This window comes from Aspergillus puulaauensis, chromosome 1 (assembly GCF_016861865.1).
Source record: "Aspergillus puulaauensis MK2 DNA, chromosome 1, nearly complete sequence".
Taxonomy (NCBI): Eukaryota; Fungi; Ascomycota; class Eurotiomycetes; order Eurotiales; family Aspergillaceae; genus Aspergillus; species Aspergillus puulaauensis.
The window spans coordinates 4,165,383-4,192,828 of record NC_054857.1 but is presented as its reverse complement, the minus strand read 5'-3'; the positions used below and the strand labels follow the sequence as shown (position 1 = coordinate 4,192,828).

The following is a 27,446-nucleotide window of genomic DNA, read 5'->3' as shown; positions in this document are numbered from 1 at the left end:
GCCAACCAGTCAGGCCATACAACTCGGACAATCCAATGAGCAAAGCTCGTTTGAAAGTAGAAGCGGTAAAAAGGCTGAAAGGAACTGACCTCGATGCCTGCATATCAGACTCCCCACAAACTGACAAGGACGGATCCTTCTTCCTTGCCCTTGCACGGACCAAGTCTATCGCTTGACCATGCCAGTATCAGATAAAGGTCGGTGAGGGCGGGGTCACACACGGGAACGTGCTCGTAGAATTTCATTTCCCTCGCATCGCTTCCGAGGGAGTTTACGTACTCATGTTGGTGAATTAACTATCGGAGATTATCAGAAGCTAGAGGCGGGCACTCGGCTATTATCCCTTGACGGCAGAGAAGTAAGGAGTATATTAGTTCGAGACCTCCGTGGGCGGTTGACCTGGTTCATGGAGGCTTTTCGACGAGTCTTGCATCCCTTTGAAATTCTGAAACTACATCCCTGTTTTTCTTACCGTTCTTTGAAATTCTTTCCGCCTTTGCTTGGTGTCGGTGAGGTTTTCTATCACGTTCATCAAAGAACGGCATGCTCGCCAACGAGGCTTGTCAGAGCCATAGTTCAGCCGAAGTATGAACCAATCCGGCGGTTCTACCAAAAGTGTGCTGATCATCAGGGCAATAAGGTATGTGGAAATGAAGAAGGGTGGGTTTGGAGTTTAGACCATGGAACCGCCATCGAATCAATGGGGATATCAGGGAGATCGGTTTTAGGAGGAGGGGGGGTGGAAAGCTAAAAAAGAACGTGGTGTGACGGCGCGGGAGAGGAAGCGGTGTGACTTGCAAATATAGTATCGCGTCGCCGGTTCCGGAGGCTTTGGTTGCAATGAGCGTGATTGATGGCCTTGACGCTTGTCATGAGTCAAACCTCAACTATGCAGGGGCTGGGCGGACTCATCTCGATTTTTAAAGGAGCCCCGCGATGGCCATCTGCTCCTGCGATTGTCTATCTTTATCAAGGCTGAAGAGGGCCAATGTTCCCCACTTGAGCCTCCCGATATTGCCTTTCTTGGTAGTGATGCTCTCATAGGGATGGGGACTGAGAAATATTGGCGTCATCCGGAATGCAGGCGCTCGAGTCAACGGTGCGTTTTGTGTCTGGGTGAACCGTGAGAGCATCAGAAAAAGCAGTCGTAACATGGAGAAGAACCAAATAAACGCTCTCAGCTCTTGGCACCGATCGCGCTGCAATGTCTTTCTTCCGATTGAAGGCGACGCGCCGGGCTTATGTATGGTCATTCTGAGGCGCGTCGTTTGCGATAGCTTGTTGGTGCATCGAAAGACTAATCCTAGGTGGTTTATTTCCCTTTGACGCAGCTCACCCTTCTCCTGGAGCCGCTCAAGGAAAAGCGCGATGCAGGTGTTGGAAACGAGGCTGTGATTCGCCCGATGCACATGCAAATGAAGGCGCTCGGGGTCACTGAGAGGACGACACTAGGCCCGCTGCTGGATGAGCGATTCCCACCTAGTGCTAGGCGTGCGCAATCTGCAGTCTATCAGCTGCACGTTGGACAATAATACCCCACCACCCAATCAGGCCGGCTCTCCCCATGACCGGGCCGACTGACGCCAATATCGGTGGCTGTGACCAAAAAGTTTGGCGCCGCTGAGGAGGACAGATTTCGCATCTGTAATTGTAATAACCCGCTCAGTCTCGAAGATGAGGCCAATGAGTCGACACATGCTCCGAAGCAAGCAGCGATCGGGATTCCCGCCTCAAGCGTCCCGAAGGCAACGCTCCACCACGGTCCAGGTGACAGGAGAAGAGTGTTCCAAATGTCAACATCTGCCCTGAAACCTCCAAATATTTGAACCAGCCCACCAAGGTTTAGAAAGGGATGCTCGAAATTTTGCTTGCGTGCTAACCAAGACATGCAGCAGCACCTCGACGTACGGAGTAAAGTGTACTCTGTAGTGTAGGCGGGACGATCAAGCAACCCCGCTAGCCGGACACGGACTGTTTAGTGCTTTGATACGGACGGCACGGCACAGGAATAGGATGAGGAATGATTCTTGTTGACAAGCTAAAATTCTTTTCAATTCTCCGCTCCTTCGCCATGGTTGCCACCTGGTTACTGCCCTGTAGAAGCGTCAATTGTCTCATCGCGCGGCAGCGAAAGGAATGAGGACAAGAAGGCCGCAGCTGTCGCAATGGGACAACTCCTCGCAGCAGACAGAACCATTTGATGTATGCCGGGGCTCCACCGTACCGTACCATACTGCTGAGCGGAATGGCGATAACAACCTTGTAGACCCGTGGGACTCAGAAATATGGGCCCCTCCTCTTGTCAAGATCTGACCTGATAATAATAATAAATACTTATTGAGCTGATCTTCCCTCTGCCCCTTTGGCTTGTGCATCTCAAGTCGACTCAAGTCAACTCTGCTTCCTCGAAGAAGAACAAAAAAACATCAACAGGTAAGTCAGTCAGACCGGTCTCGTATCCTTCTGTTCTCCACTGTAACTCTAAGTCTCTACACTCTTTTCTTTTTCCCAGCGCCTCGTTTAATCGTCTCCCCGTTCCTCCTTTCTCCGTACCTCATTCCCAAGAGCAGCTAGGCGTCTTAGTCTGTCATCGGCCGCTTATCCTGGGCGTTGATAGCACAGTGACAGTCCTGATAGCGCCCCTCCTTCTCTCAGCTGATTGCTCGCTGCTCCGGTGCTCATCCTAATCCACCCCTCCCTCCCAAGCATCCTCATCATTCCGCTGCGCTACCAGGCGCCACTCTCTCGACTTGCATATTACTAGCTGCCCCCGGTCCTTTTTTTTTCTCTCCCTTCTCTTCTCCGGTCTTCTCCTATTCACTTCGCGGCTTCAACACGCCTCGTGCATTTCGGGTTGGTCCAGGCGACACCCTTCTTACACCTTCAATAGAGAGGACCTGTTTCGTTTCTTTCTGTCCTTCCTTTCTCTGCGACCTCTCAGGTATGGTAACAAATGCCATTGGATTGTTGTTGTCGCAGTGTCTTTGGGACTCGCCCGGCCTTTGTTTATTGTCACACCCTCCCCTGAGTCTCGAGAGCCTCAAATAACCCCATTCTGCTCGTATCCAGCCTCTGCCTGCCATTTATTTATTTTTTTTCTTGCGCCTGTCTCCTTTGTTTTTATTAAATAAACAATAATACTGATCAACCTGCCTGTTCAAATTAGTTCGCGTCCTTTTTTCTCCAACGTTGCTTGTCAACAAGATGTCGCCCTGGTTTTACCGTACGAGTGCTTGAGCGTTGTCCTCCAGAGTTCACCTGATTCGACCCGTGTCTTGTGAGGCTATATACAATTTTTGCTTTTCCGTAATGGAGAAGCTGGACACTACCGATGGACAGCTTTTCATCAAGGTCAGCATTTCCGGGTCCAATTCGTCCTACTCCGAGTCTGCGACAGCATACATCTCGCTGCTTTCTGTTCGGTCTGCTAACTATGAGATTTTAATAGAACCTCGCCAGCTTTGTGCGAACCCATGAAAAGGCGCTTGCGAATGCTCTCCAGCTAAAGCGCCAACCCACCAAAAATGGGCAAACTACACAGTCGGGCTCGTCTTCGGGCTCGACCTCTTCCACCCTCGCCTCAGCCTTGTCCTTCGGTGCCCTAAAGTTCACTTCGCAAAGTGTCAAGCCCGCGAAGCTTACCCTTACTCCTCATCACCTCTTTTACCTCCTCTCCCGCTTCGAGGACATCTCCATTGCCGTGGGCCCAATGAATGTTAGACTGGAGAACATACATAACGACGTATCGCAGTCCTACGTGTCGTTCCTGAGCAAGCCACAAAGGTCCAAGGGTGACAGAGACTCGATTCACTCTGTGTCTAGTGTTCGTAGTGTCATGTCTGGTATGAGTTCGCTCTGGTCTTCATTCGGGTTGGGGTCCAAAGACTCTTCCTCCAAATCCGAAAGGGCCAAGGCTGCCTTAGAAGTGGATATCAAATACCTATACTCAGCCTTCACGAAGATCCCCTGTCTACGTTTAGCCCCTGACCGCCGTGCCCGCCTGATTCGTGGTTACGAAGAATTTCCTTTTGACACAGCCGTTCCTCTTCACTCCTTCAAAAACTTGAGCGCGCTAGAAATTATTGATATAGACTACCGTTCGTTCTACGGCTGGGACCGACTCTCGGAACAATTGCGAACCTTAACCTTGAAGAGGGCAAACATTGAAGATCCTGCGGAGTTGTTGACAGGCATCGTGTTAGATGACATTGACAAACGCCGCCGCCGGTCGTCAAAACATCAGAGTTCACCTGTGCTAGGATGGAGTGGAAACACCAACGCCCAGCCAGTCGGTAGACATGAACTCAGCGGCTCCCTCTCAGCTCCTGGATCTCCAGTGGCGGACACCACACTTGGCTCCAGTACTAGCCCCCAGGCAGCATCTATGATAAGACTGGCGTCCGAGGGGGCTAAACCACGTCCGCGAGCCGGAAGCCTCTCCCCTTCGCGCCCAGGCGGCTCGAAACAATCTACATACCGTCATAGCAGAACTCATTCTTCGCGAATCCAGCGCACTGGATCAGGAAGCTCTAATTCAAGTGAAAACTCGGGCTATCGTACTGGAAGTTCCTCAAATCTGCTAGCCACCGCTCTCCCATCAACCAAATGGCGGTTCCTTCGCCATCTAGGGCTCGCCGACAACTCTCTCACTTCTGTCTCTGAAGCCGGCTTAATTCCGGTTGCCAACACTCTACACTCCCTGGATCTGTCAACGAACCTCTTCACTGAGGTTCCCGACAGTCTAGCCTCGTTAATAGCCTTGAGAGCTTTGAACCTCTCCAACTGCATGATAGAATCTCTTCATTCGCTGTCTCGCAACCCTCTGCCCGCCATTACTGCTCTTAACCTGAGGGCAAATCGTCTGCGCTCACTCGCAGGCATCGAACGGCTGCTGTCTCTGGAACGGTTAGACCTCCGCGATAACAAACTCTCCGACCCAACGGAAATTGCGCGGTTGACAAGTCTCCCTGAAATACGGGAGATCTGGGTCTCGGGAAATCCTTTCGTGAAGACACATTCTAACTACCGAGTTGTCATCTTCAACTTGTTCCGCCGTACTCCTGGTTACTCGGAAGATATCATCATTGATGGATCCGGTCCTGGGTATAGCGAACGAAAACAGCTGGTCGAGAGAGCTGCGGAACCAGATGTTATTCCGGTCATTCGGTCTACAGCCGCGGATAACTCCACACTTATCAGCAAGCCTTCCATTCTCCCTGCGGCGGGGGGTCCAATTACTCGGACTGGGCAAGATGTAGACGTCACGCGGATAGAACATCTGGCCAACGATAATGGCGTAGGGTCCACCCGGAAGAAAAAGAGCCACCGGAGAAGAATTGTTGATCCCTCGGGGGCACTCTCCGTCAATGGTGATAGAGATACAGGTGCGGTGGTACCTTCCGTTCTTCCCACTCAAGATCTCCAGTTACCTGTTGATCCGTCCTTTTCGTCACCTTCCGACAATGAATGGAAATCTGATGGTGGTCCTCAGGCCGGATCCCTTAACCTCCCAAGCACGGGAGCGGCCAACAGAAACCAAGATGTCTCTGATACCCCGGGAAACGACATGCTCGCTCTGCAACAGATGCTGCAAGGTTTCGAGTGGGGTATGGATGCAGACTTCCAGAAACACCAAATCGCAGCCCTCCAGCAAGAGCTCGGCAGTACCTTTCTCGCGGCTCTGCAAAACCACGCCTGGAACCAGCCGCAAATGAACGCCGCTGTTCCACGCACAGGTACAAACATCAGCGAGTCCACTCGACTGTCTCCCGAGTCCTTGACGAGGGCTAACAGCCAGCCACTTGTGGGCGCTCGTCATCCTATTACATAGGGCGATACCATTCGCTGTTTTACGTGTTTGATTTCGCCTTATCTCCTACCTTTTCCTGATTGATGGATCGGACAATGAACCGCCAATCAACGGAGAAATCTTTAGACAAAAGTTCTCTTTCTGCTTTGACTCGTTCTCAAGCTATTCGGTGGTTTCATTTTCGCAATAATCGACTATATCGAAACATATACCGCAATGGTGTGTTGAACCGCATTGTTCATGGCGTTAATGTGATCTCTCGAGATCGTGGGCTGGATGTCTGAACCTTTTAATTCGCTTTTCCTTACACCATATCCCCCCCTCCCCTACCTATCGATTTGACTTCTTCGGCGCGGCCTCTCTTCACTTCACTATATACGGCACCCTCCATCTACCGTGAGAACCGTTATGTGAGGCCTCATTTTAGAGTGCTTGTATTTTATTGGCAAAGGACTATCGGAGTCGACGGCGTTCTTGGGACGATTTGTGTTTTTTGTTTTCTTTTTGAGATGCCTGTTTGTTGAACTTTGGGATGGTATACCTCGATTTGCCTGGTTTGTTTTGTTTCCTTCCATCCCTCTCTAATGATTACGTGACGAGGATCTGATGCATGCCGAGATGCCATTGATTTGAGCTATTGTTGCAGGATTGTATAACTTTTTGTTGATCTGGGCGGATTTTTTGTCTTTCACGCTTTCGGTTCCCGGCAAAGACTCGTGACGAATTTCGGAATTAAAGGGCATGGGATGTTATGATGAGCCAGCTTCAGCTTCTATTCTGGCGAGGTGTTGGGCTTGCAGCTAGTTGAATGCAATGCGCGAAGTGCGCTGCGGCATCTACGAACTGGAGAGTAAGGAGTTGCTGTAGTCGAAGCTGGCGGTTACCAGGTGAGTGCGCTCCTTGCGGTTGGCCCAGCATCGTGAATACTCGTATGAATCCCAATTGTGATAGTATCCCGTGTTGTTCATGTCTTATGATAAGAGTACGTAGAAGCGGAGTAGAGTAGGCAAAACCAACCATGGTTGGGCACAGTTGTTGTTGAGCAGATATTGATTGTAATTTTGACGAGCCAATACGCGTACTTTATTTATAGAACCGGGATTGTGGCTGACCGCTTTTCAACTCAGCCAATTACCGCGCTGACAGTCCCCGACGGGTAATCGAGCGGTAATGCAATACGACTGCGCGGTTTGTTGTTTTCCTGGCGGCGGCAGGTTTTTCGAGATTTCCTCAGCTGAAATCATTTCGTCCGCCGCGCAGCAAGATCCAAGTCTCCTCCAACCAGACCGACCAACTCTGCTCACATCTTGCTTCGGTCGCTTTTCTGGTGAGCTTGAATCTTCTCCTCCTCCATCCTCCTATCCCTGACGTCTTCTGCTGCTCAGAACTGCTTGCCCGTGCAACTGCTCGCTATTTCTGGTCGGCAAACACCGATCCCTTGATTGCCCATCCTCCATCCCCTTCCACTTGCTGTACTTGTTTCCTCCGCTCGCGCCACCAGCATCTTGCCGATAGAAGTTTGCCTCAGGAGCTTTCCCTCTTCAAGCATCGCTGCAGCCCGGATCTCAGTCTTCTGGACATCTCTGCTTAACTTCACCTCACGTCGCTTTCCCCTATTCCCGGCAACACAAATCTTTCCCTTGCTTCGTGCCGCTTTTCGCTCCCTTCCCCCACGACCGACCGAGTCCTTTCAAGTCCTCTTCAACCTCGTCGTTCCGGAGCCGCATCAACTTGTTCCTATCCACGCGCTTCTTCATCAACTGGGCTATCGACTTATCGCATCTCGCACAGTCCTCGACCTCTCCAACCCTCCCCCTCCTCCCTTCTCCAAGGCCAAAGGGCCTCCTGCCGCCCTCTCGACCTCGACTACACCAGATCCTGTTTGGTAAGCAAATTTCGTTGCCCCCCCCTCTCCTATCGCTATCTTCCCTCAAAACATCGACGATTTTTTTTTCTTGGGCGCATCAAGCTCGCGTCTTCCTGTCTCACTTTTCTATCCTTACCCCTCCGCCATTGATTTTTGAATTGTTAAAAGCCGTTTCTAACATTCGTCCTCGCTCTGACAGTCCATAGGCGCCGCGTCATCCATCGTACACTGAACCAACTGCTCAAGCCACCTTTTTTACCTCCCTTCTTTTCTCGTCGCCGGACGCCTGTTTAATTACCTTCCTCTTCTCCTTGTTCTTTCTTTTTTTTTTTCCCTTGATCGCTTTCGGTCGCTTTCGTCCCTCGCTACTTTAACTCGCCATGGCCGATCAAGACGTGGATCTGGATTCTATCATTGACAGACTGCTGGAGGTGAGGGGCAGCCGGCCTGGAAAGCAAGTCCAACTTTTGGAATCGGAAATCCGCTATCTTTGCACAAAGGCGCGGGAAATTTTCATCTCCCAGCCTATACTGCTTGAGTTGGAGGCACCTATCAAGGTAAATTAATGCTCTTTACACCTCACCTGGTCCTGGACGCTTAACCTGAGGGCTAATAAAAATGACTCGATAGATTTGCGGTGATATCCACGGTCAATACTACGATCTTCTGCGCCTTTTCGAATACGGCGGCTTCCCGCCAGAGGCCAACTACCTCTTCCTCGGAGACTACGTTGACCGTGGAAAGCAATCACTCGAGACAATCTGTCTTCTCCTTGCCTACAAGATCAAATACCCCGAAAACTTCTTCATCCTGCGTGGAAACCACGAGTGCGCGTCTATCAACCGTATCTACGGTTTCTACGACGAGTGCAAGCGGAGGTATAACATCAAACTATGGAAGACATTCACAGACTGCTTTAACTGCCTACCTATCGCCGCTATTATTGATGAGAAGATCTTCACCATGCACGGTGGTCTGAGTCCTGACCTTAACTCTATGGAACAGATTCGTCGTGTCATGCGTCCCACCGATGTAAGTTTCAGATTCTGTTTACCCCATACCCCATTCCTTGGCCCCCGGTCAGATAAAGAGAATCCCGTGTCAGTCGGGTCTTCACCATAGATACTCTAGTCAATACTCTGCCGGGCTCCACAAAGCTCAAGGCTTTGATTTGCTGACTGATATAGATTCCTGACTGCGGTCTCCTCTGTGACCTCCTGTGGTCCGATCCTGACAAAGATATAACCGGCTGGAGCGAGAACGACCGAGGTGTCTCCTTTACGTTCGGGCCAGACGTCGTATCGCGATTCCTACAGAAGCATGATATGGATCTGATATGTCGTGCACACCAAGTCGTTGAAGATGGTTACGAATTCTTTTCAAAGAGACAATTAGTCACACTATTCAGTGCTCCGAACTACTGTGGAGAGTTCGATAATGCTGGTGCAATGATGAGTGTAGACGAGAGTTTATTGTGCTCTTTCCAGGTACGCTCTTTTTAACAATTTCCAAAACTGCATTGGCGGAATGAGTGGCTGACATTTTTTTTTTTCTTTCTTCAGATTTTGAAACCAGCAGAGAAGAAACAAAAGTACGTTTACGGGGCAATGAGCTCAGGCCGACCCATCACTCCTCCGCGAAAGCAAAAGAAGAAGTAAGCATACGAGCTTTTCCATGTGCAGCAGGTTCGGGCGGAGATAGAAACGTCATATATCCACGTTATGTCGGTACACGAGAGACTCAGCATCCCATGACATCGATGCCCTTTGCGCTAGACGATCGGAATTAACGAATTGTTCCAACCTCCCGAGAATCTTATACGACATGCAGAGAATGGTCACAATTTCCTCCCCGCATCCCCTCCAGCGACTTCGACTTGATTATCCGCGCGCCGATCCCATTCTATTTCTATACGGAAGGTACTTTGTCTTTGTGCTCCCAATCGGGATTGGTGGTTTATCTCCATTTCCTAACTCTCGATTTTCTTTTTTTCCCTCACTCGCCTTCTGTTTATTTTCTACCTCTTTCTCGTTATTCTCCTCAATCTCGCTTACCTTTCGTTTATCTGAAATTCGTTTGGCAGAAGGGAGGGAAAGCGACGGCTGCATCTGGTGTTCTTCTCGATCCGTGTTATTTCTGCTACTCTTTGTCTCGTCTATGTTTTCCGCCTTTTTTTTTATCTTCCCGCTTTCTAAAACCCTCCTGTGAGTGTAATGCCAAACAGATAAGCAAGCAAACGACACACCGTCTCGTGTCTTTGGAATGTGTACCAAGATTTTATACCGCGCTCAATCCTCTTTTCCTCGCGACACCAATAACCAATATACAATACGCACCAACCCAACCAGCCCCTCCATCACCCATCTAGCCTATCAGTCCGTCCATTTCGGGTAATCTCTCACACGACACCACAAGATACGAAAAAAGCCCGTCACATACTACTGCTGTTGCTTCTTTCGCATCCATCTGATATTCGATTCAAGATTTACTCGACTTCTCTCTCTTTGCCTGGATTCTAGACCAAATATACAGTTAGACTAAGTGATTTGAATTTTCAATTCATATTCCCCGGCTCACCATAGCACAGCACAGCAAACTGCACTAGATAGGCTATTACTTGAGCGTACAGTGTAAGTTAATATTTTCTTCAATTACGAGTTGGTTGTCTAGATCAGGTCCAATGATTCAATTGAGTCTAGCCTTGGCTGGTTGGATGCAACAAACAGCCTGAATTCACTGTAGGGGTGGGTAAATAGTAATGCCCTTAGGTATTCTTGGTAGGCTAGTAGTGAGCGAGTAGTAGATAGGTATTGGGATATACCTACTTCGGTCTACACTCTGTTTACAATAGTATATACAACTCGCTAGTATGATCACGAGATCCCAACTACTCTACTAGTGCCCCGACATCTCGGGGCGCGTGCTCGTACGTCAGAATCACGTCAGGCAGTCAGGGATCGACGATGCCAGAAATTAGTTGGATTAGATAGGGAGAGCGAGTCTCGTAGTTTAATTTAGTTCAGAAAGTTTAGTTTTGGAAGGTTATAAGTAGATGAGCAGGAGCAGAAGCAGAAGCAGCTGGCTGGCTAAATTGAATTCATTGGAATGTATTGATTGATGTCCAGGATAGAAACTGGAACCGGAACGGAATAGAAGGGACAAGACATGTATGGATTGTTGTGACTGGTCCATTCGTTTTGCGAGGTGATTTATGAGATATCAAGATTGATGGCAGTGTCCCTGGGGTGGGAAGTAGTTGGAGGGGGTTTGACAGTTGGGTATGAATGTCCATGGTGACGGGATATATGTTGGTCTCCGGCGGCCACGCGTGGTATGGCGAGGGGGGAAAAGACGACTTTACTGTGTGATGGGTGGGTAGCTAGTTTAGACATATTGAGACAACCACCTGATACCCTCGCCGTATCCTAGATAGAGAGCGAATTGTTAGCGTCTTTGGCAACGGATATGGACAAACGTGGAGATAAAAAAAAACATATGGACTCACCTTGTCTCATAACAACACTGCACATGAACACTTCGATGGGCCGGATCCCCTCAAGAGGCACCTTGCCCTTACCCGTCGTCTGATACAGACCAAGCTGGTGTCGAAGCTCATCCTCGCTCACGGCATCGGGGTGGTCAATCTTGTTTCCGAGGACGAGGAAGGGAACCTTGGAGAGCTCCTCGATTGCGAGAAGGGAGTCGAGCTCGACCTTGGACTCGGGGAATCGCTCGTGGTCCTTGGCGTCGACAAGGAAGACAATTCCGCTAACTTCAGGGAAGTAGTCCCTCCAGAGGCGGCGGGCTATATAGTTACACGAATTAGAAATGCGTTATTAACATCCCGCCGATCGAATCAGGGCGGGAGGTGGTATGATTGTGGGGATAGGACTCACCCTGCTGGTGACCACCAAGGTCGAAAGTGGTGAATCGGTTGTTTCCAATAACAAGTTCCTCGGATGCTGCACAAGTTCAAGTTAGTATCCATGTAGCCACGATATCTTCCCAGCTAATGTATTCTGAGGCTCTGATTTAGGTCAAAATAACGTACTTGGGTGGGCGGTAGGAGAAAGGATCGCAACGCGGTCGTTCTAATAGATGGTGCATCTCCGTCAGCTTCCGGCTCACTTCCACGGTCCTCTCAATGAATAATTCAGGTCCTTCGCTGGTGATATCCCATATTTATCCTCGGGTATCATCTCAACATACCTTCAACATGTGCAAGAGGGTCGTTTTCCCGGCATTGTCGAGACCCAGGAACAGGAGCTTGGCATGTTTGTTGAGCAAGCCAAGGGACGCCAGGACGTCGTAAACTATTGCAGAAAAGACATCAGTATATCAGTAATCCAGTATAAACCAACGCAGCGCGGAGAGCGGGGAGCAGAAAGTCAAAATAAACGCAAATGGGGAGCGTTCGCAGTTGGGGGAAGGGCTGAGGTTAGGCCAGGTTTCGACATGAAGGAGGGGACCCAGATAGCAGTTGACAAAAACCAACAAGCTACTTACACCAGTTGATGATCCACATGCTGGAAACAGATCAAATGTTCGTCCGAAAGTCCTGCGGGATGCGAAATTGGATGGGAGATTGCGGTTTATAGTCGTCTGTGCTTGGGCTAGCAAGCGAAAAGAACGAAGATTGCGGTGGCCGGCCAAGTGACGTTGAAGTGACTGGTCGCTTGCTTTGGCGCTTAACCGAGCGCTTAACCCGACCCGGCCGCGGCTGTTCAGTCACTTCTTTCGGCATTCACGGGCCCAACAGTCTGCTAACTACTACGAGGTATTCTTAAATTGTCACTCAAAATCGGTTCAATTAGATTGTTAATTTGATTTATTTCATTTTCTCTTGAATCAGCCTTCCAGCTATGCACCCAGGTTCTACAGTCTCAAAGCCAACGCAAGGGGTATACTACTCCGTATGAACCGCCTCAATGCAAAAAGGAAAAGAAAGAAAAAAAACCCCCATCAAGCTCCCGAAGACAGAAAGTCATACACTAAAGGTGGTAGAGGTAAAAATGAAAAGAATGGGCATAATATATATAGAGAAGAAAAAAAGCGATCGTCCTGTAAATGCAGAGACAGTGACCTTCCCAAAGCCAAAAAGGAAAAAGAAAGGGTAAAGAAAGGCGTGGGACACGTTAATAGATGCAGGGTAGTGGGACACTCGTGGGAAGAGACATCCAAGTATATACAAGTAGTGAATGATTCTCTCTTCCAACCCGAGGGGGGAAAGTGTCTAAACGGAAAGGACAAGCTGTGTGCTTTCGCCGACGCCAAAGGCCCTCGTCCTCTCAGCAACTTCGAGGCCGAGCTCCTTCATGCGTTCAGCGCCTTTTCCGGGGATGGGCCGCCGTTGAGTCTGCTCCTTGGCAGCTTTGCGGCAGTGCTGGCGCCAGAACTTTTCTTTTCTCTTCTGGCGCTTCTTTTCAAGACCCTCGACAATATCGACAGGTCCTCGGGTGTAAGTATCACGAGTGCGTGATGAATCGCGCTCATGCGACTCTTGAATAGGGAGAATGCCGGACCACTGGTGAGAATTTTCCGTGGCGAAGAATGGATTGGGTGTGCGAGGCAAAGATTTTGTCCGAGTCAACGTTGGGCGTTGGACCAGCTCGCTGATGTTCAGACCATGCTTCACGGTGGGTGGCCCGTTCTTCGAGCTCTCATCTTTTCCAGATGACCTGAGCTTAATTGGGGGGGGCGGCGAGCGAAGGCGCTTGGGAGACGCTTTACCGTGTCGACGAGGCGGTGGTGAAACCATTCGTTTCGGCGAGGGGTGAGGAGAAGGCTTCCGGGATTGTTCGCCTCCCGATCGCCCGCGAGGTCCGTCATCAGGGACAGATGCGTCTACCTCCTCTTCCTCGGCATCGTCATCTTCAACGTCGGAAGTAGGAAAGCTTGGGTCGATGTCTTGGGGAATAACAACTTGCTTGGAAAGACGACGTTGCTCGAGGCAAGATTTGTAGGCGGCTTCCAACGGTCGGTCCTCGTCCAGTGTTCCACATACAAAATCGGTACTGTCAGGCAAATCGGGAGTTCCGGGGCGCATTCGGGGAATCTTGATTGGCCGACCAGCACTCTTTCCAGCGAGAGTTGGGGGCCAGTTTCGACGTGGGTAATCTTCAGTCATCGAGTCAAAAGACATTGCTGAGTCCCTGCGGCTGAAGGTAAAGCGAGGAGGTTCGAGAGGACTGGTGGCAGCGGTCGTACTACCAGGGGCCCAGAATTCGTACTCGGACGGCCCGTCGCTGTCGTCGGAATCCGCAAAGCCGGCTTCGTTGTCAGACTCGTTTCCATCATCCTCGTCGGATGAGAAGTCATGCAGGGTAGAAGAGTCGTCTGGAAGATCGGCGTCATCGTCCTCTTCGTCCAAAGCCTCTTCTTCCGCCTCCTCAGCAAGCTTCCTGATGGCGTTCTCCTTCCTCATGCAGTCGTTCAAGGTGATTTTCTCTTTGTAGTCGGCGGCCCTATTGACCCACTCGGCGTCCTCTTCGAAGGAACTTCCAAACTCATGAAATCGTGTCGCCTCCGAATCTTCGAATTTTCCCAAACCTTTCATTGGGACTCCTCTAGGGTCAGAAGGCACCTTAAGCTCCGGGGACGCGGGCTTCTGCTGATGGGGAACGGTAATTTTTGGGGAAGGTTTCTTTTCGGAGGACGCCTTGCGTGCACAAGGAGCAGGGGATCCACGAGGGCGATTCTGTAGGGAACCTCTCCGAACGGGAGATCGTTCTCGCTTGGACTCGGGAGCTCTTGCAGGACACACAAACGTGAGTGTTGTCTTCCGTTTTGGCTCCGTTGCGGTCGGCTCATTGTCTTTGGCGGGAGACGCCCTGCGTGGCGTTTGCACCTGTGGCTTAGGTTCTTCCGTTTTTCGCCCACACGCAAAGCTGATGCACCTCTTACGCCCAAGATTTGCTTCAATGGCAGACTCACCAGTACCATCAGCACCGGCTTCCTTGCCACTGTTGTGGGTGGCCAGGGGAGGTCTGGCGGGCATCTGAGAGGGAAGTGGCGGACTCGAAGTGTGAGATAATGAAGGGCTTGTTAAGCCACCATCACTGGTCAATTCAGCAGTTGAGATACCGCTGATGTTGCCGTACGAATATTGGCGGTAGAATGTCTGGTCATGGGATAAGGTAGGTTGGTCGGTAGGGCTGCCAACGGGGCTGCTCTTGAGAGCACGCGTGAGGAGGGATTCATTTCGATCAGTCATGCTTGTCGGGGACTTCATGTAGACGATGCCATCGTCCATGGTCGGGGACGTATCAAGGAATCGGTGATCCGGGGGTTCGTCCATGTCCTCAGTCACGTCGTTCGCCTCGTCCGTATGCTTGGACTGATGTGACGAAAGAAACATTTTGAAGAGGTGATGCACCGAAGAGAAAGGTCGTTCACCGCGGAGGAAGTGTACCATCGTTTCCGAGGTTGAGGGGCGATCATCGAGAGGTAGCGAAAGCAAGGTCAAGGTGAGATCGGGGTCGGTTTATAGATGGTAGTAGGCAGTAGTTACTCGATGGCGAGTAGGCAAGACGACAATGGAAGAACAAGGGTACAGTAGCTCTCGAGATCGATCACTAGTGATCGATCGGAAGGTCGTCAGAAAGTTGAGGCCCGGAAGAGGACAAAAGGGATCATAATATGGAACACATAGTGGAGGGAGGTAGAGGCGAAATATGAGAAAAGGCAGGTCGCAAACAGGCAGGGCGGCTGCAGCCAAGACCAAAAGGAATTCACGCCTTCTTCAAAAGGTGGCAGCTCCAGGAGCGCCAGAAGAAGACGCGCCTTGTGAGACTGAAAAGCAGAGGTGAGTTGGCAGGGTGAAGAAGATCGGGTTTGATGGAGAGAGGAAGAGGAAGCAGATCGGGAAAAAGTAATAAGGGACGGCGACGAGGGACAGAGGGGGGCTTGGTGGTGGTGTGGGTTATGCAAAGCTAAAAATTAAAAAAACTGAAAGAAAAAAAAAAAAACCAAATTAAAAATTCATTTTTTCTTTCTGGAATTCCATTATTATTTCTGATTTTCAATGGTATGGTAAGTTGGTCAGGACGCCGTAATCAGCGCTGCGGTATTATCACAGTGAATGACACACCCGATCGCCACCAAGACCCCCGATCCCTGCGGGTAATCTTGGTATTGATTGGTATTGAATACTCTGACCTCTGGGCGCTCGGTCCAATCAGCCCCGCTAACCAGCAGGCCAAGCCCCACTGGCTTGAGCCAAACCCAAACGATGCATATGCATTTGCTGCTCTCAATCGGTTCCTGGCACTGCGCGTCTGTCAGTCTGTCTCGAGTTGTGCGAGGGTCTGGATGAAACAGGGATCAAAGGCACAAGCTGGATGAAAGAAGACTTGTGGACTTGATAATAATGGGATGGATGCTTTGGGAGTGAAGAAGTTCTTTCAGGATCACCTGCCGAGAGCAAGGCTGCCAGTGGTTCTGAGTCCAAGTCACCACGGCCACACCCGAAAATCTCTTTACTATGAGGGATTATTGCAGTCACCAAGACAGACACACCTCCTCGGCGCTCTTGGGGTGAAGTGTTTGAATAATCGGTCACGGCTCCCAACAAGGAAACACTGATTCGAGTCTCAAACTGATTCGGTCGCGAGCATTCTTCTCGGCTGTTGAAGGGGTCTTCTAGAAGTCTGTCTCCGTCCGGTCCGTCCCCGTCCAACAGCAAAGGGGTTTCTCGAACTTCGATGCTGAGGAATGTTACACAGATCTAGGTGCCAATTAAAAATGAAGCATCTCCGCGCATGAACTGTGCTTCTCCAAGTTTGCCCCCACGACAAGACCAAGTAGACAACAGAAGGCATCGAGAAGGCGCCGGCACGAGCTGGAGCGGTGGTGCCGTTGTTGCCATCCGTGCGCTGTCTCCAGTCCATACGAGGCCAACCCGCTGGAGGATTTTCAACCGCTCGAGTCACCTGCACGTAATTACATTACACCCTGCCCGGCATTCAGATCCGACGAGAACTGGACTCGAGGCTGACTCTCGACATGCCTTTTTTCTCCGACGCCTCCGCATAAGGCTCACCCGGATTTCGACTCTTGCCATGATTATTGTCAGTCCCTCGATGGCGATCGAAAATCATGGACATTCACAAGTGTAAGAGACTGAGAGTTGAAGGGCAAAGTCAAAGAGCGAACTGTGCCTGGGACAGCGGTGGGTAACTTACCAGAAGAATTATGGCTGGGGCTCCCCCTCCCGTCAACGGGCTCCATCCACCCAGCGTCCATTCCAAATTTCCAAACCAGCGAGTCTCCAAAGCGATGGAGACCGTCGTGTAGTTCGCAAAACGCGGCGCTCTGCGCGCTTCACGCCAGGCCCCTCACCCGAAATTGTTATTAACTGATAGCACCCCTCTCTCGCTTACTCTCGCTCAATATTAATAAGAACGCTTTGTATTGGATGCCGTCCACTTCCGCTTGCTGAGCTTGCCCTTTCCAGCAGGAGCTCTTTGGGCTAAGCCGGATATAGCAGCTCTGACGTAAATTTGAGGTACACTCGCTGTTACCACCGTTCTATACAGTGTGCCCCTGGTAGGGGCCGTCGTATTCAGTATTCACTGTTCGCTTTGGCGTTCACTGTTGAAATGCGAGGGCGAGTTATGACCACGGCTCACCGCTGCTACCGTGTCTCAGCTCATGACGCCGTCGAGTCCATCCAGGCCTCCTGAAACAACTCGCACGGAAAAATGACAGTGCCAATACAACCCGACACGGCACACGATGGAACCAGTCGTGCAGTCTGAGAGCCATGGGTTCAGTAGCAACCACCGATGCGACGATTGACAGACGCTCAACGTGGTTCAATTGCATCCTTCGCTTCGTCTCCTCGACCGCACTCTGGTTACATCAATAATGTACACCCACTTCATCGACGCACGATCTCGTAGTCAAGACTCCAACTCTACGCACGCCGACAGCGGCGAAGCTTCGTGGCAGCAGCGCCCAACGAAGATCGCACTGGAGCTCTTCTGACCGGAAAGCCTGAAGCAGCAGTAATTTCCCCCACACCAGATGCAAGATTCGGGGAAAAGCCAAGCAGATGCAGTCTTGACTCTTGAAGCCTTCAGCCTTGAATCTTGATTCGGACCCCCCCGATGATCGGTCAACACGTCGCTCCAAAAAAAAGCGGGGGGGGGGCATCAAGCAGCAGCAAACTCACCGACATCGACAGCTTTCGTGTGCCTTGGATCTTTGAATCCCTGGTCAAGCTTCTCGAGGTTCAGGGATTCCCCCACTATGATCCCGGTAGAAGCGATCTCATTCGATCCTGCAGATTTGTTTTTCTCGCCTTCCCAGCAATCAGGATTCAGTTGATAATATCAAGCATCCTGCCGGCTGGAATTAGAATTGGTTACGAGCTGACTGCAGCTTGGAAAGGATGCTCTGGCGGTTGAGCACGAGACACGAGCAGGCACCAAGCTTACTTCGAATGGCGCGAGAGAGTCAAGCATGCGGACGATATATTTGTGACCATTAATACTCCGCTATCAAAGGGTTATCGACGTTCGCCCTATATCTGATTACGGGAAAACATTCCTGGATGTCGTCAATGTTTCACAAAATCGTTCTCCGCACTCTCATTATTCCTTCTAGTAAGCTTGTACAGAATGGAAAGTTGTACAATACGACTATGGTATGCATGAGGCGTTCGCGCGCTGCTCAAAAAACGAGGCGCCAGCCATGTGGTTCTGAGAAGCACGTCCTCTTGCCCGAACCTTTGACTTTTTACAATTTCTCCGTCATCGTCTCCGGCTCTCGTAGGCTGATAGGATCGATTTGTCACCGCAAGATTGCCTGACGCGAAGCGGGCAACGTATGCCATCAGGACGAGCACGCACTCCAAGGCTCCTATAGCAGCCCCTCTTCCCGTCTTTTGATGGGGCCAATGCATAAAACGAACACTTCAATGCTTGGGTGGAGGCTATGAATTGTCGCTCCTGGAGGGGCAGGTTGGCTAAATTTGGAGACGGCCAGGGTATCTACAGTCTACATGCCGTGACGAAGGCTGGGCTCCAGTCCAGCGCGAAGTCGCAATGTCCTCATCCACAGCTCTTGTCGAATTGATCACCCACCGTTGGCAGCACGCATGCAAGAGCCACCATGAAAATCAATGCAGATGATCCAAGTCTATCTCAAGTGACTTGAGGTGATGATGGGACTTTGTACTCTGATTGGTGGTGCGGGGTTGTTGTGAGGGTCGAGATTTGTATGAGGCATTTTGGAGGCGGATCCCCACAGCGCACGGGACAGCGCTCGTTCTCTTGGACTTGCACCGGTCTCTTGTTCGGCTGCAGCATCCTCCCAAAGCGGTAAGCCAGCGACAAACTGACACTACTATCTCTGGAACAATAGAAACTTCGGTACCTTAGAGCTGCGTCTTTGACCCGTGCGTTTGGGTTGGCCCAAAGGACAAAGAGAAGAGAAGCAGAAACAGACGGCGAAAAGGCTACAACCTCTCATTGTCGCATCACCCCATTGAAATCGTCGAAAATCTGTCCAAACTGCCATGGAGGCAAACTCTACGGAGTACGTCGTCCTCGGTTCAAATGCAGTTTCAGCCTCTAAGATTTTGGACTGAGGCACGGATACGCGCGGTTGCCGCCTGAGCATATGCGCCTCTGTTTTGCCCGTTTCACCGGGAGAACGATCAAACAAACATCATGGATCATGCCCGATGACTGGGGACAGCGACGCCAAGAGCTGCCGGTGGTATTGAGAATACCATACCTGATACTGTCTGTCACAAAACGCGGAGAAATATGGCTGGGATAGCTATCTGCTGTGTAACACAGCCAAACTACACTGCCCGCCCTGGTCCTTGCGTTCGCCATTCTTGTCTGATTTATGCTTATGGAGCAAGAGAAGCGGAATTTCCACCCCAGTCTATACAATCGTGATCATCAACTGACACCACCAACAAGGATATACTCCTCACGGAATCTTCACTGAGATCCACCAAGTATGCGTGCATCGGAGTTTGAGCGAATACAGGAGTATGCCCAGGCAGCTCCAGACCGTCGCAGTTACACGATTTTGATTCTGCTGGAATGCTGGGGAGCAAGTTGCGCGCATACAATTGATCTCATGATCTACAGAGCCCAACTCAGGGGGGTCGATCGGTGATACAGCCAAGATCTCCGCCAAGATATGTGCCAAGGGCATTCAGTATGCGCCTCTGTATCCAAGCCAGGCGGAGACGTCTAATTGGAGTGCTCCTCTTGAAGTGACATCCCTTTGAAACTCTGTCGCTTCACCTACCCGCCCCTTGCTCCCGCCATTTCGAGGCAAGCATGGTGTTTCATACCACAACAGCGCTTGGCAACGCCCTTGTGAAGAAAGGAGTATCTCGGCAGTTAATTGAGTATGTGACCTTGCCTGTGCAACGGAGCATCTGTGATTCTATGCCAAGAAGATAGGAATCCGTGAGCGGTGGCTGTGGGCAGGGGGATCGCAACTGTAACTGCGCCTCGATGACCGATTCCTGCCTACGGTGATGCTGATGCTGATGCTGATGCTGATGCTGATGCTGATGTCAACCTAAAGTGGCCAAGATACTCCGGGGTCACCACAGAATGTCCGCTGGCCTCTTTCCCTTCGTACGGACTACGGAGCAGTGGTTTCAGCGCGTGCTTTCCACCCTCCTTGCCTGTTCAATGTTACCCAAGCTCACAGTCCACAAAATACACGCCAAGCGCGGTGCCAAGAACTACTTGAAATCCCTCAGCGCAAATCTTCGCGCGGAGTTTCACGAATTTGAGCGAAAATAAGGCATGAGGATGTCAAGACTCGAGAGGCAAAGCTTGCCAAGCTGGCAGACGAGTATTATCGATTTTCTGAGAATCCATATGAAGAAACGATGCGTTCATGTCGCAGCTGTTGACGGCAGATCGCCGTCGATCATCTACCCTTAATGGTGCATAAACACTGCCTAAACAGTCTTGGCGATACAGTGTTCGACTTGTCCGCTGACTGCGTCTTAGACTCTCTACGACTATTCGTCCTTTTCGTTTGGTCCAGCGGCAGGAGAGCCTGTCTCCGAATCTCGCCTGCCAAGACTTGAGTCTGAGGGCTGCTGAGAAAAAGAAAATAAAGATTGCACTACGGCGGGTCCGCCAATCTCCAGAAATAAGGCCGTTCTATCGATTCGGTGCGGGTCAGTAATCTTCATCGCTTCGGTTCTTCCGGGCCAGATCCACGGGAGCCTGAGTAGTACTGAGTAGTCCACAGCACAATTCGAAATCCAGGGTCCTAACTTCTGTACGTACTCGCCTGGTCGGGGTACCTGCCCGTGGGACAATACTTCAAATTCAGAATTCGTGCCGTGGCCATCGCTCTTCCCAGGCAACTCCGAAGAATCTTCCCTTGCTCAAGTCAGACCGGATCGACGTGGCTGGTTCGCAATCCTCTCTTGGCGCTCTCCGCCCAACTCGTCCAAGCCACCGGTCATACGCTGCCGAATTCTTGGTGTTGTGACAGCAATCAAGCCGCAGGCACCAGGATAGTAACTAATAAGATTCAATAATCCAAGAAAGATATGGATGGTGCGCTCGGCGCGAGACGGAAATATGCCAAGCTTCTACAATTGCCGCTTTTGATGTCGATTGATGATCCTTGCAGGACCCCTGACCAGTCCCCCTGGCTTTTCTTATCTGGGCTATTTTTGTTCAATAACACGTTGACTAATTCGAAGCAGAGCCTGAGATAACTGAGTAATGACGATTGACGAGCGAGCAGTCTTGGCGTGGTATGCCTTGACGACGGCCTAGACTTTGATAATGCGGAGTTGCTGTGAATGAACGGTGAGTGCGAGGGTGTGGTGGACGTACAGTAAGGAACGGAGCACAGGACAACGTCACCTGCTCGTTCAGTCGATATATAGCATACTAGACTATACAATACTACGTCCCGGTCAATGGTTGGATCGTTACACCTGCACTGTATTCCCCACAAAAGCCCAGGGTCAGGGGTCAGTATACTCCCACCCTACCAATATTCAGGTTACCATATCCATAACTCGACTGCCCAGGGAGAACCTGTTCACGTCTGCTATCAAGATCAACCAATTGGGCCTTGTGACTCAACGGTTGTACTCTATACTACTAAGTATCGTCTCGAAGGTCCTGGAGCTGGAATGCCCTCTTCAGCGATCAAAATATACATCGATTGATATCCAATGTAAGCAATTAATAAAGCCTTCCAACTTATTTCATTACTTTCCATAGCCCGTTGACCAGTAGGCACAGAGTATCTGATACATCCGTCGAAACTCCACTTGTCGCAATAATGACACGGCTTAACGAAACAAGATCGAAGGTCTGAAAATATACCTGCGACGATGACGGCGAGCATGATGAGGTCAAGACCATCTATCAGATCAAAACACGACTCGATCAAGCAGTTGAAACAATGCAATAGCACCTCTATAATCTCCCAAGAATAAACTTGTTGAAGCAAGAATGAGCACAAACCCATCCAACTCCATCCATTACATACAACCCTAACTAACGCCTTTCCCATCACATCACAGCTCATCGAAAATATAATCCTATACTAATACATCACATTGCGCCGAGTCCACCATGTCAAAACAGTACAGGGGGCCGAAACGTTCCTGGGATGTCGCATATCCAACGGCTATACCCCGAGAGCCCTATATGTCATATGTCATACACCAACGTCCGACCGGCAGGGCTAATACTAAGTCCCTGTCCTTGTTTGAGTTTTTGTTTACACTACAAATTACAACTAGGCTTACGTTCTGTACCGTGTCCGCCCGATCGAGCAGCCAGGCATGTGCGCAAGAGAAACTTGGGGTAACGGAACGGGGTGCAGCGCGCCAAAGCAAGACAAGACAAGCAAGACCCTGCCTGTCTGCCTGTATGCCTGTCTAGATTCGAATTTACCCGAGAAATAGCACGAAAATACACACCAGCCGCGGGTATCTACTAGTTATCTACCCAACGAGGGCCGGAATTGAGTCATGCCAACCCTACTTTTACGGAATATGACTACATGCAGGCGGGCCAGTCTTCGTACTCCAACAGTACCAGAGCCTTGGCCAGCTTGGCCGGGCATTCTCCGACGTGGACTTGGAGGAACAATATGATGATATAAGGTAATCATATGCTAATAGTAATCGCATACTTACGGTAAGTGCGCACTTTTGTAAGCGCATTACTTAACTTACTTACTCTGTATTGCGACAACTGTGGACACTGAAACGAACAGTGGACTGAGTATGACTGGAGACCGATGATGACACTCCCACTCGCACTCCCAGCCTTACACAGGAAACAATCAATCAATCAAATCGTCCAAAAGCAACACCAGTTTCCTCGTCCGGAATCCCACTTACGGAGTACGACGGTGTACTTGGGCCGCCTGGCTGGGCATGACCACATGGGTATCATCGCCTCCATCACTCGCTCACCGTCTCAACCCGATGATGTCATCTGTACTTAACCAACCAGCAGTCGCCAACAAGGAACAACCATCCCACCCGTCAACTGCCGATATGACTTCGTCACGGATACAGTCATGTCGGAAATTCACTGGCCACTTCGTTTGTAATCCGGATCCTGTACGGAGTAGAAGGCACCAGTTTTACCCGCCGGCGCGGTGCTTCTTTCGCACTCCCCCCACCCACCTAGGCATCTTCGATTCGGGCACTAACGGTGTGGCAATGCAAGCAATGCCTATTGCTTATTATGCCGTATGCTATCTAAATATACACTCCAATCAACACCAATGATAAATCAAACTTGAATCCCATATGCTGTATTGCAGTAGGCAGCTGCGTCAGATATCCTGTAGACTATTCTCTGTACTGCGCCGAGGAAGGCTTGATTGCTTGAGATCTGCTCCCTGATATGCGGGTACCTAGCGCCCGATGGACATGTAAGTTAGATTGTAGAAACATACTCCGCCCGCCGTAGGGACGGATGGTGTATACCGCTGCGTCAACCTGGAGAGGTGCAGATTGTGACGGGGACCATGCATGATCTGAAACGTGTCTGGGGACGAGTCAGGGTTCAAGGCTCTCGATTTTGGGGCTGGGGTGACTACGTATACCCTTGTCGGGGTCGTCGATTCTGTGCTCTTATTTGAAAACTGCAGAAGGGCCCTAATGTTCAATGACGGCAGTGTGGAGGAGCGCTGCTGTCACAGGGCCCAGCTCATCTTGATCTACATGCTAGGTAGACAAGAAGGATCAAAATAGAACTGCACCAGTTGTTCGGTCTGTTTCATGCATGCAGGGTACTCTAGAGTAACAAAAGGAAAGAGTATGAAGTGAGAGTATGAAGTCAAGCAAAAGAGATAAACACCATGAATGCCAAAATGAATGTCAATACCCAACCAATGCACCCATCAGACACATACAAAACAAAAGATTATTGGGTGATTTAATTCCCGCAACGCAGGGGAATCTTGGTAGATTTCCTGCCATGTATCCTCGCTTTCGTCATCATCTTTGTCATGGGAATTGTTGTAGCAGTCGCTCTTGCTCTCTTTCTCCGTCTGGTCTTGTTGAGTCTCCACCAATGCACTATGACACCCTTTGCCCAGATGATCTGATTCCGAGTCTGCACGACTGCTGCGCATTGCCGCGCAACGTCCCTTGCCATTATCCGTTTCTGAATCTCTCGGTGGTCGAGGACGCGTCGCCATGCGTTTTGGAGCACCAGCGTTGCGCGGACACGTTTAGCAACTGGGAGGAGTCTGGAGCAAAGGAAGGCGAGGGCTCCGGTTGTGGAATTGGAGTTTAGAATGCTAGGTTTGGAACTCGGAGAGACAATGTTGACTGTAACTGTTAGCTATGGTTCAATTTGGTGCGGAGGGCGGACTAACTGAATTGTGTACTGCACCCTAGCATCCGTAGACGATCTTCTACGGTAGTCTTCCTTTCTGTTGACGCGGAGTCCTGGCTGGAGGCCAGGATGTACCTTTCGTATTCATCCAAGATACACTCGTAGACTGTGCCGTCGGCTAGGTTCGCATTGAGGTTTTCGGGATCTAGACCTCTCAGCTGGGTCACAAGCGAGGCCCATTGCTTGAGAAGCACAGTGGGCTCATCGGGTCCAGCATGTTCGAGTGTTGCCTCTGGACTTCCAGGTTCGTTTGGTAGTACAGCTCTCTTCCTCAGCTGGCTAATTTCCTCATTCAAATCACTCAAGTCAACCAAACCGGATAGACCCCAATTGCTAACAAGGCCCCATAACAGTGCAATCGTCTTTTCACGATGCCCATCGACGATTTCTGCAGCACGGATGTTGCTGACAAGCTGTCTACCCTCATCCGTGGAGGCCAACGCATCCAAAGCAGTTTTCACGTTGAACACCTTCACTGCACGGCCCAGACAGGGGAACTTGAGTCGTCGGGAAAGTGGCCACTGGCAGTCATCCGAGGATGTTGGATAGAGAAGCAACTCCACGACCCTGGTCAGTCGCACACCATCCCTCAGGTCAACAGCAAGATTAGATATCTTATACTCATACTCTCCGAGTGGGCGCTGCTCGTAGGTTAATTGGCAGTCAATTTGTGCAACGGCTTTGCCAACATCTCCGCAAGATGGTAGTAAAAATCGAGTCAATGCCTGGAGCACCGCAAGAGAAGACTTGTATGGCGATGAGGAGAGGAACAGACAGCGAGAAAATGAGGTCTCCGAGCATTCCCTAGCCTTGTCCAAAAGAATGACGAGCATAATGCTGCGGTGAACAGTTCGACGATACGCAGCAGCCAAAGTCTCGCGGTCGTCCGTACTGAACTCGTTGCTATTCCGATCCATATCCTGATTCTGCACAAGGAATGCGTCCAAGAATTTTTCAAGTCGCCTCGTCGAAGCTCTCTCTTTCTGTGAGGAAACTCCATCCGTTGATATGTTAAAATTGCTTGAACTTATCGTGGTGGCTGGAATTACCCTCCCGGTGACTGTCTCTAGTGCAGCCCTAAGAGCATTCGGCTCGTAAGTCTGAAGCCAAATATCGATAAACCTGCGCTTCATTCCCAAGTCCTGCCGAAGTCGACTATTTTTGAGGACAATATTCTGGGGTATTGATAAGGCACCGTACATCAGTGACGCCTGGAGTCTTTTGTATAGATTGGTGAAATAAGCCCCCTGGTAAAGCAGGAGGAACTCGTGTCGGAGTATGGCGGGCTCATCCGGATTACAGCTGTCTGTGTTCCCAAAAAGCCCATTAATCAACTGGGTCAATATCACCTCCTGGTGTGAAAGCCAATTGTCATCGTACATTGCCGGGTTCGTAATAGCTCCTGAAGCCAGTGGGTACTGGTGGTTGAGACGCTTCAAGCTATTGCGTTCGGTTGAGCTCATTACCGATCTTGAATATTTCAAGGAGTTTGACAAGGTAGATCCCCTTGTAGCTGGGCTCTTGGTTCCAATATCCAGTGATCGCGTCTTTTCAGTGATATCCGAAACTCCTTTCTTGCGGGAGACGTGGCTAGCAACCCTCTTCACAGGTTTATTGACCGTTCTCGTCGCAAGAGGCTTGGTAGAGCCATTTGCACGGGGGGGTGTGCCCGGCCCATCTCTTGCCGGCTTTGATTGACCCAATTTGTTGCCTACGTCCTTGCTCTGTGTAGTCGGCGAGAGCTTCTTTCCGTTGACCTCAATCACAGCCATTCCGGGGGGTAAATTCTCCTTGCCTCCATTTCGCCCGGGTATGTCAGACCTGACCGCCGTCTCTTGAGCGATCTTCGAGCTTGGTTGCAGGGCAGCACGACCGGGAGACGACGCAGCGAGCCGTTTCGCTTGGTTTTTCCTCGCGATCTGAGATTCAAGGCTGCCGACCTGGGTATTCTCTGATGTATAATCTTCGAGTTTGTTGGACTTTAGCGGGCTAAAGAGTCCCATGAACACGCTAGCCACCGTTGTGTCCTCCGGGGGTATGTAGACGGTGTTTCGTCGTACGTCCTTCTTTAACGCATCTTTAACAATGGCCTCGTCTGTGTTTCCACTGATCCGCTTGAGGAGGTCATTGTTCCTCTGGGCGTTCGGCCCCGTGCTTCGCTTTTTAGGCTCAACCTCATCCCTCTGCTGTGAATGTTTGAGTGGGCTAGGAGCAAAGCTGACTCTAGGACGGAATCTTTGCGCTGGCTGTGCAAGCAGGGACGATTTGCGAGTCGTGGTACTGATAGCCGGTTTGAGGTTCTTCGGTCTATCCGCTGTTTGTGCAGGTTTCTCATCCTGGTCGCTGTGTATGGTGAAAGATGTATTGGTCTTTGCGCGTCGTTTCGGTTTGGCTCCAGTCAGAATTGGAGGTCGGATTTCGGTTGTGAACTCGAGGCTCCTCGTGTCGTCGTAATCTCCGGCGCCATCGTCCCACAGGCTGTCGAATGAATCACTTCCGTTGCCGCTTTCTTCGCTGGCTCTGGAGCCTCTCGACCGTCGGGGACAAGGTGTTCCAACTTCTTGCAGTAAGCTGGACATTTTTCTATCAACCTGTCATGTGTGGTCGGACTTTGTAGGTTTTGTACAGCCAGTCTGGAATGGTGCCGAACGGACGACCAAGAGTAAGGGTGGGACAATTGGACTTAATACACAATTATGTAACGTATGTTCGAGGAAGTGTATCTAAGCAAAGTACAGTAGAAGAATTTAAAACTGAGACAAACGGTGGAAAATATAGTTTGTGAACTGCTACGCAAAATTGAAGTTCAATTGTCTGCCCGCAGCGAGACAAGACGCGGTGTTGACGGTTTGGCTGCACGACTGGTTGCACGGGGCAACCAGTACAA

At 50.5% G+C, this 27,446-nt stretch overlaps 8 protein-coding genes across 8 annotated transcripts; 5 read left to right on the top strand and 3 right to left on the bottom strand.

Moving 5' to 3' along the window:
* Nucleotides 1-1,204: 1,204 nt before the first annotated feature.
* APUU_11655A (uncharacterized protein) lies at nt 1,205-1,532 on the top strand (the record flags this gene model as incomplete). The annotated part of the gene is made up of 2 exons (XM_041697769.1): nt 1,205-1,243; nt 1,332-1,532. 2 exons carry the CDS (start codon nt 1,205-1,207, stop codon nt 1,530-1,532), a joined length of 240 nt encoding a protein of 79 aa, XP_041551021.1.
* A 1,777-nt stretch (nt 1,533-3,309) lies between these two features.
* On the top strand, nt 3,310-5,830 carry APUU_11654A (leucine-rich repeat domain-containing protein; the record flags this gene model as incomplete). Its single annotated transcript, XM_041697768.1, has 2 exons — nt 3,310-3,351; nt 3,449-5,830. 2 exons carry the CDS (start codon nt 3,310-3,312, stop codon nt 5,828-5,830), a joined length of 2,424 nt encoding a protein of 807 aa, XP_041551020.1.
* A 1,149-nt stretch (nt 5,831-6,979) lies between these two features.
* APUU_11653A (uncharacterized protein) lies at nt 6,980-7,400 on the top strand (the record flags this gene model as incomplete). Its single annotated transcript, XM_041697767.1, has 2 exons — nt 6,980-7,136; nt 7,195-7,400. The coding sequence occupies 2 exons, from the start codon at nt 6,980-6,982 to the stop codon at nt 7,398-7,400; spliced, it is 363 nt and encodes a 120-aa protein (XP_041551019.1).
* A 656-nt stretch (nt 7,401-8,056) lies between these two features.
* On the top strand, nt 8,057-9,334 carry glcA (type 1 serine/threonine-protein phosphatase catalytic subunit GLC7; the record flags this gene model as incomplete). The annotated part of the gene is made up of 4 exons (XM_041697766.1): nt 8,057-8,233; nt 8,307-8,708; nt 8,864-9,163; nt 9,239-9,334. The coding sequence occupies 4 exons, from the start codon at nt 8,057-8,059 to the stop codon at nt 9,332-9,334; spliced, it is 975 nt and encodes a 324-aa protein (XP_041551018.1).
* Nucleotides 9,335-11,060: 1,726 nt separating this feature from the next.
* On the bottom strand, nt 11,061-12,201 carry sar1 (Arf family GTPase SAR1; the record flags this gene model as incomplete). Its single annotated transcript, XM_041697765.1, has 6 exons — nt 11,061-11,101; nt 11,182-11,481; nt 11,573-11,638; nt 11,728-11,767; nt 11,886-11,989; nt 12,183-12,201. 6 exons carry the CDS (start codon nt 12,199-12,201, stop codon nt 11,061-11,063), a joined length of 570 nt encoding a protein of 189 aa, XP_041551017.1.
* Nucleotides 12,202-12,909: 708 nt separating this feature from the next.
* Nucleotides 12,910-15,090, bottom strand: APUU_11650S (DUF2457 domain-containing protein; the record flags this gene model as incomplete). Its single annotated transcript, XM_041697764.1, has 1 exon — nt 12,910-15,090. One exon carries the CDS (start codon nt 15,088-15,090, stop codon nt 12,910-12,912), a length of 2,181 nt encoding a protein of 726 aa, XP_041551016.1.
* Nucleotides 15,091-17,785: 2,695 nt separating this feature from the next.
* Nucleotides 17,786-18,085, top strand: APUU_11649A (uncharacterized protein; the record flags this gene model as incomplete). The annotated part of the gene is made up of 1 exon (XM_041697762.1): nt 17,786-18,085. The coding sequence occupies one exon, from the start codon at nt 17,786-17,788 to the stop codon at nt 18,083-18,085; it is 300 nt and encodes a 99-aa protein (XP_041551015.1).
* Nucleotides 18,086-24,094: 6,009 nt separating this feature from the next.
* Nucleotides 24,095-27,138, bottom strand: sha1 (putative calmodulin-binding protein Sha1; the record flags this gene model as incomplete). Its single annotated transcript, XM_041697761.1, has 2 exons — nt 24,095-24,492; nt 24,540-27,138. 2 exons carry the CDS (start codon nt 27,136-27,138, stop codon nt 24,095-24,097), a joined length of 2,997 nt encoding a protein of 998 aa, XP_041551014.1.
* Between the last annotated feature and the right edge of the window lie 308 nt (nt 27,139-27,446).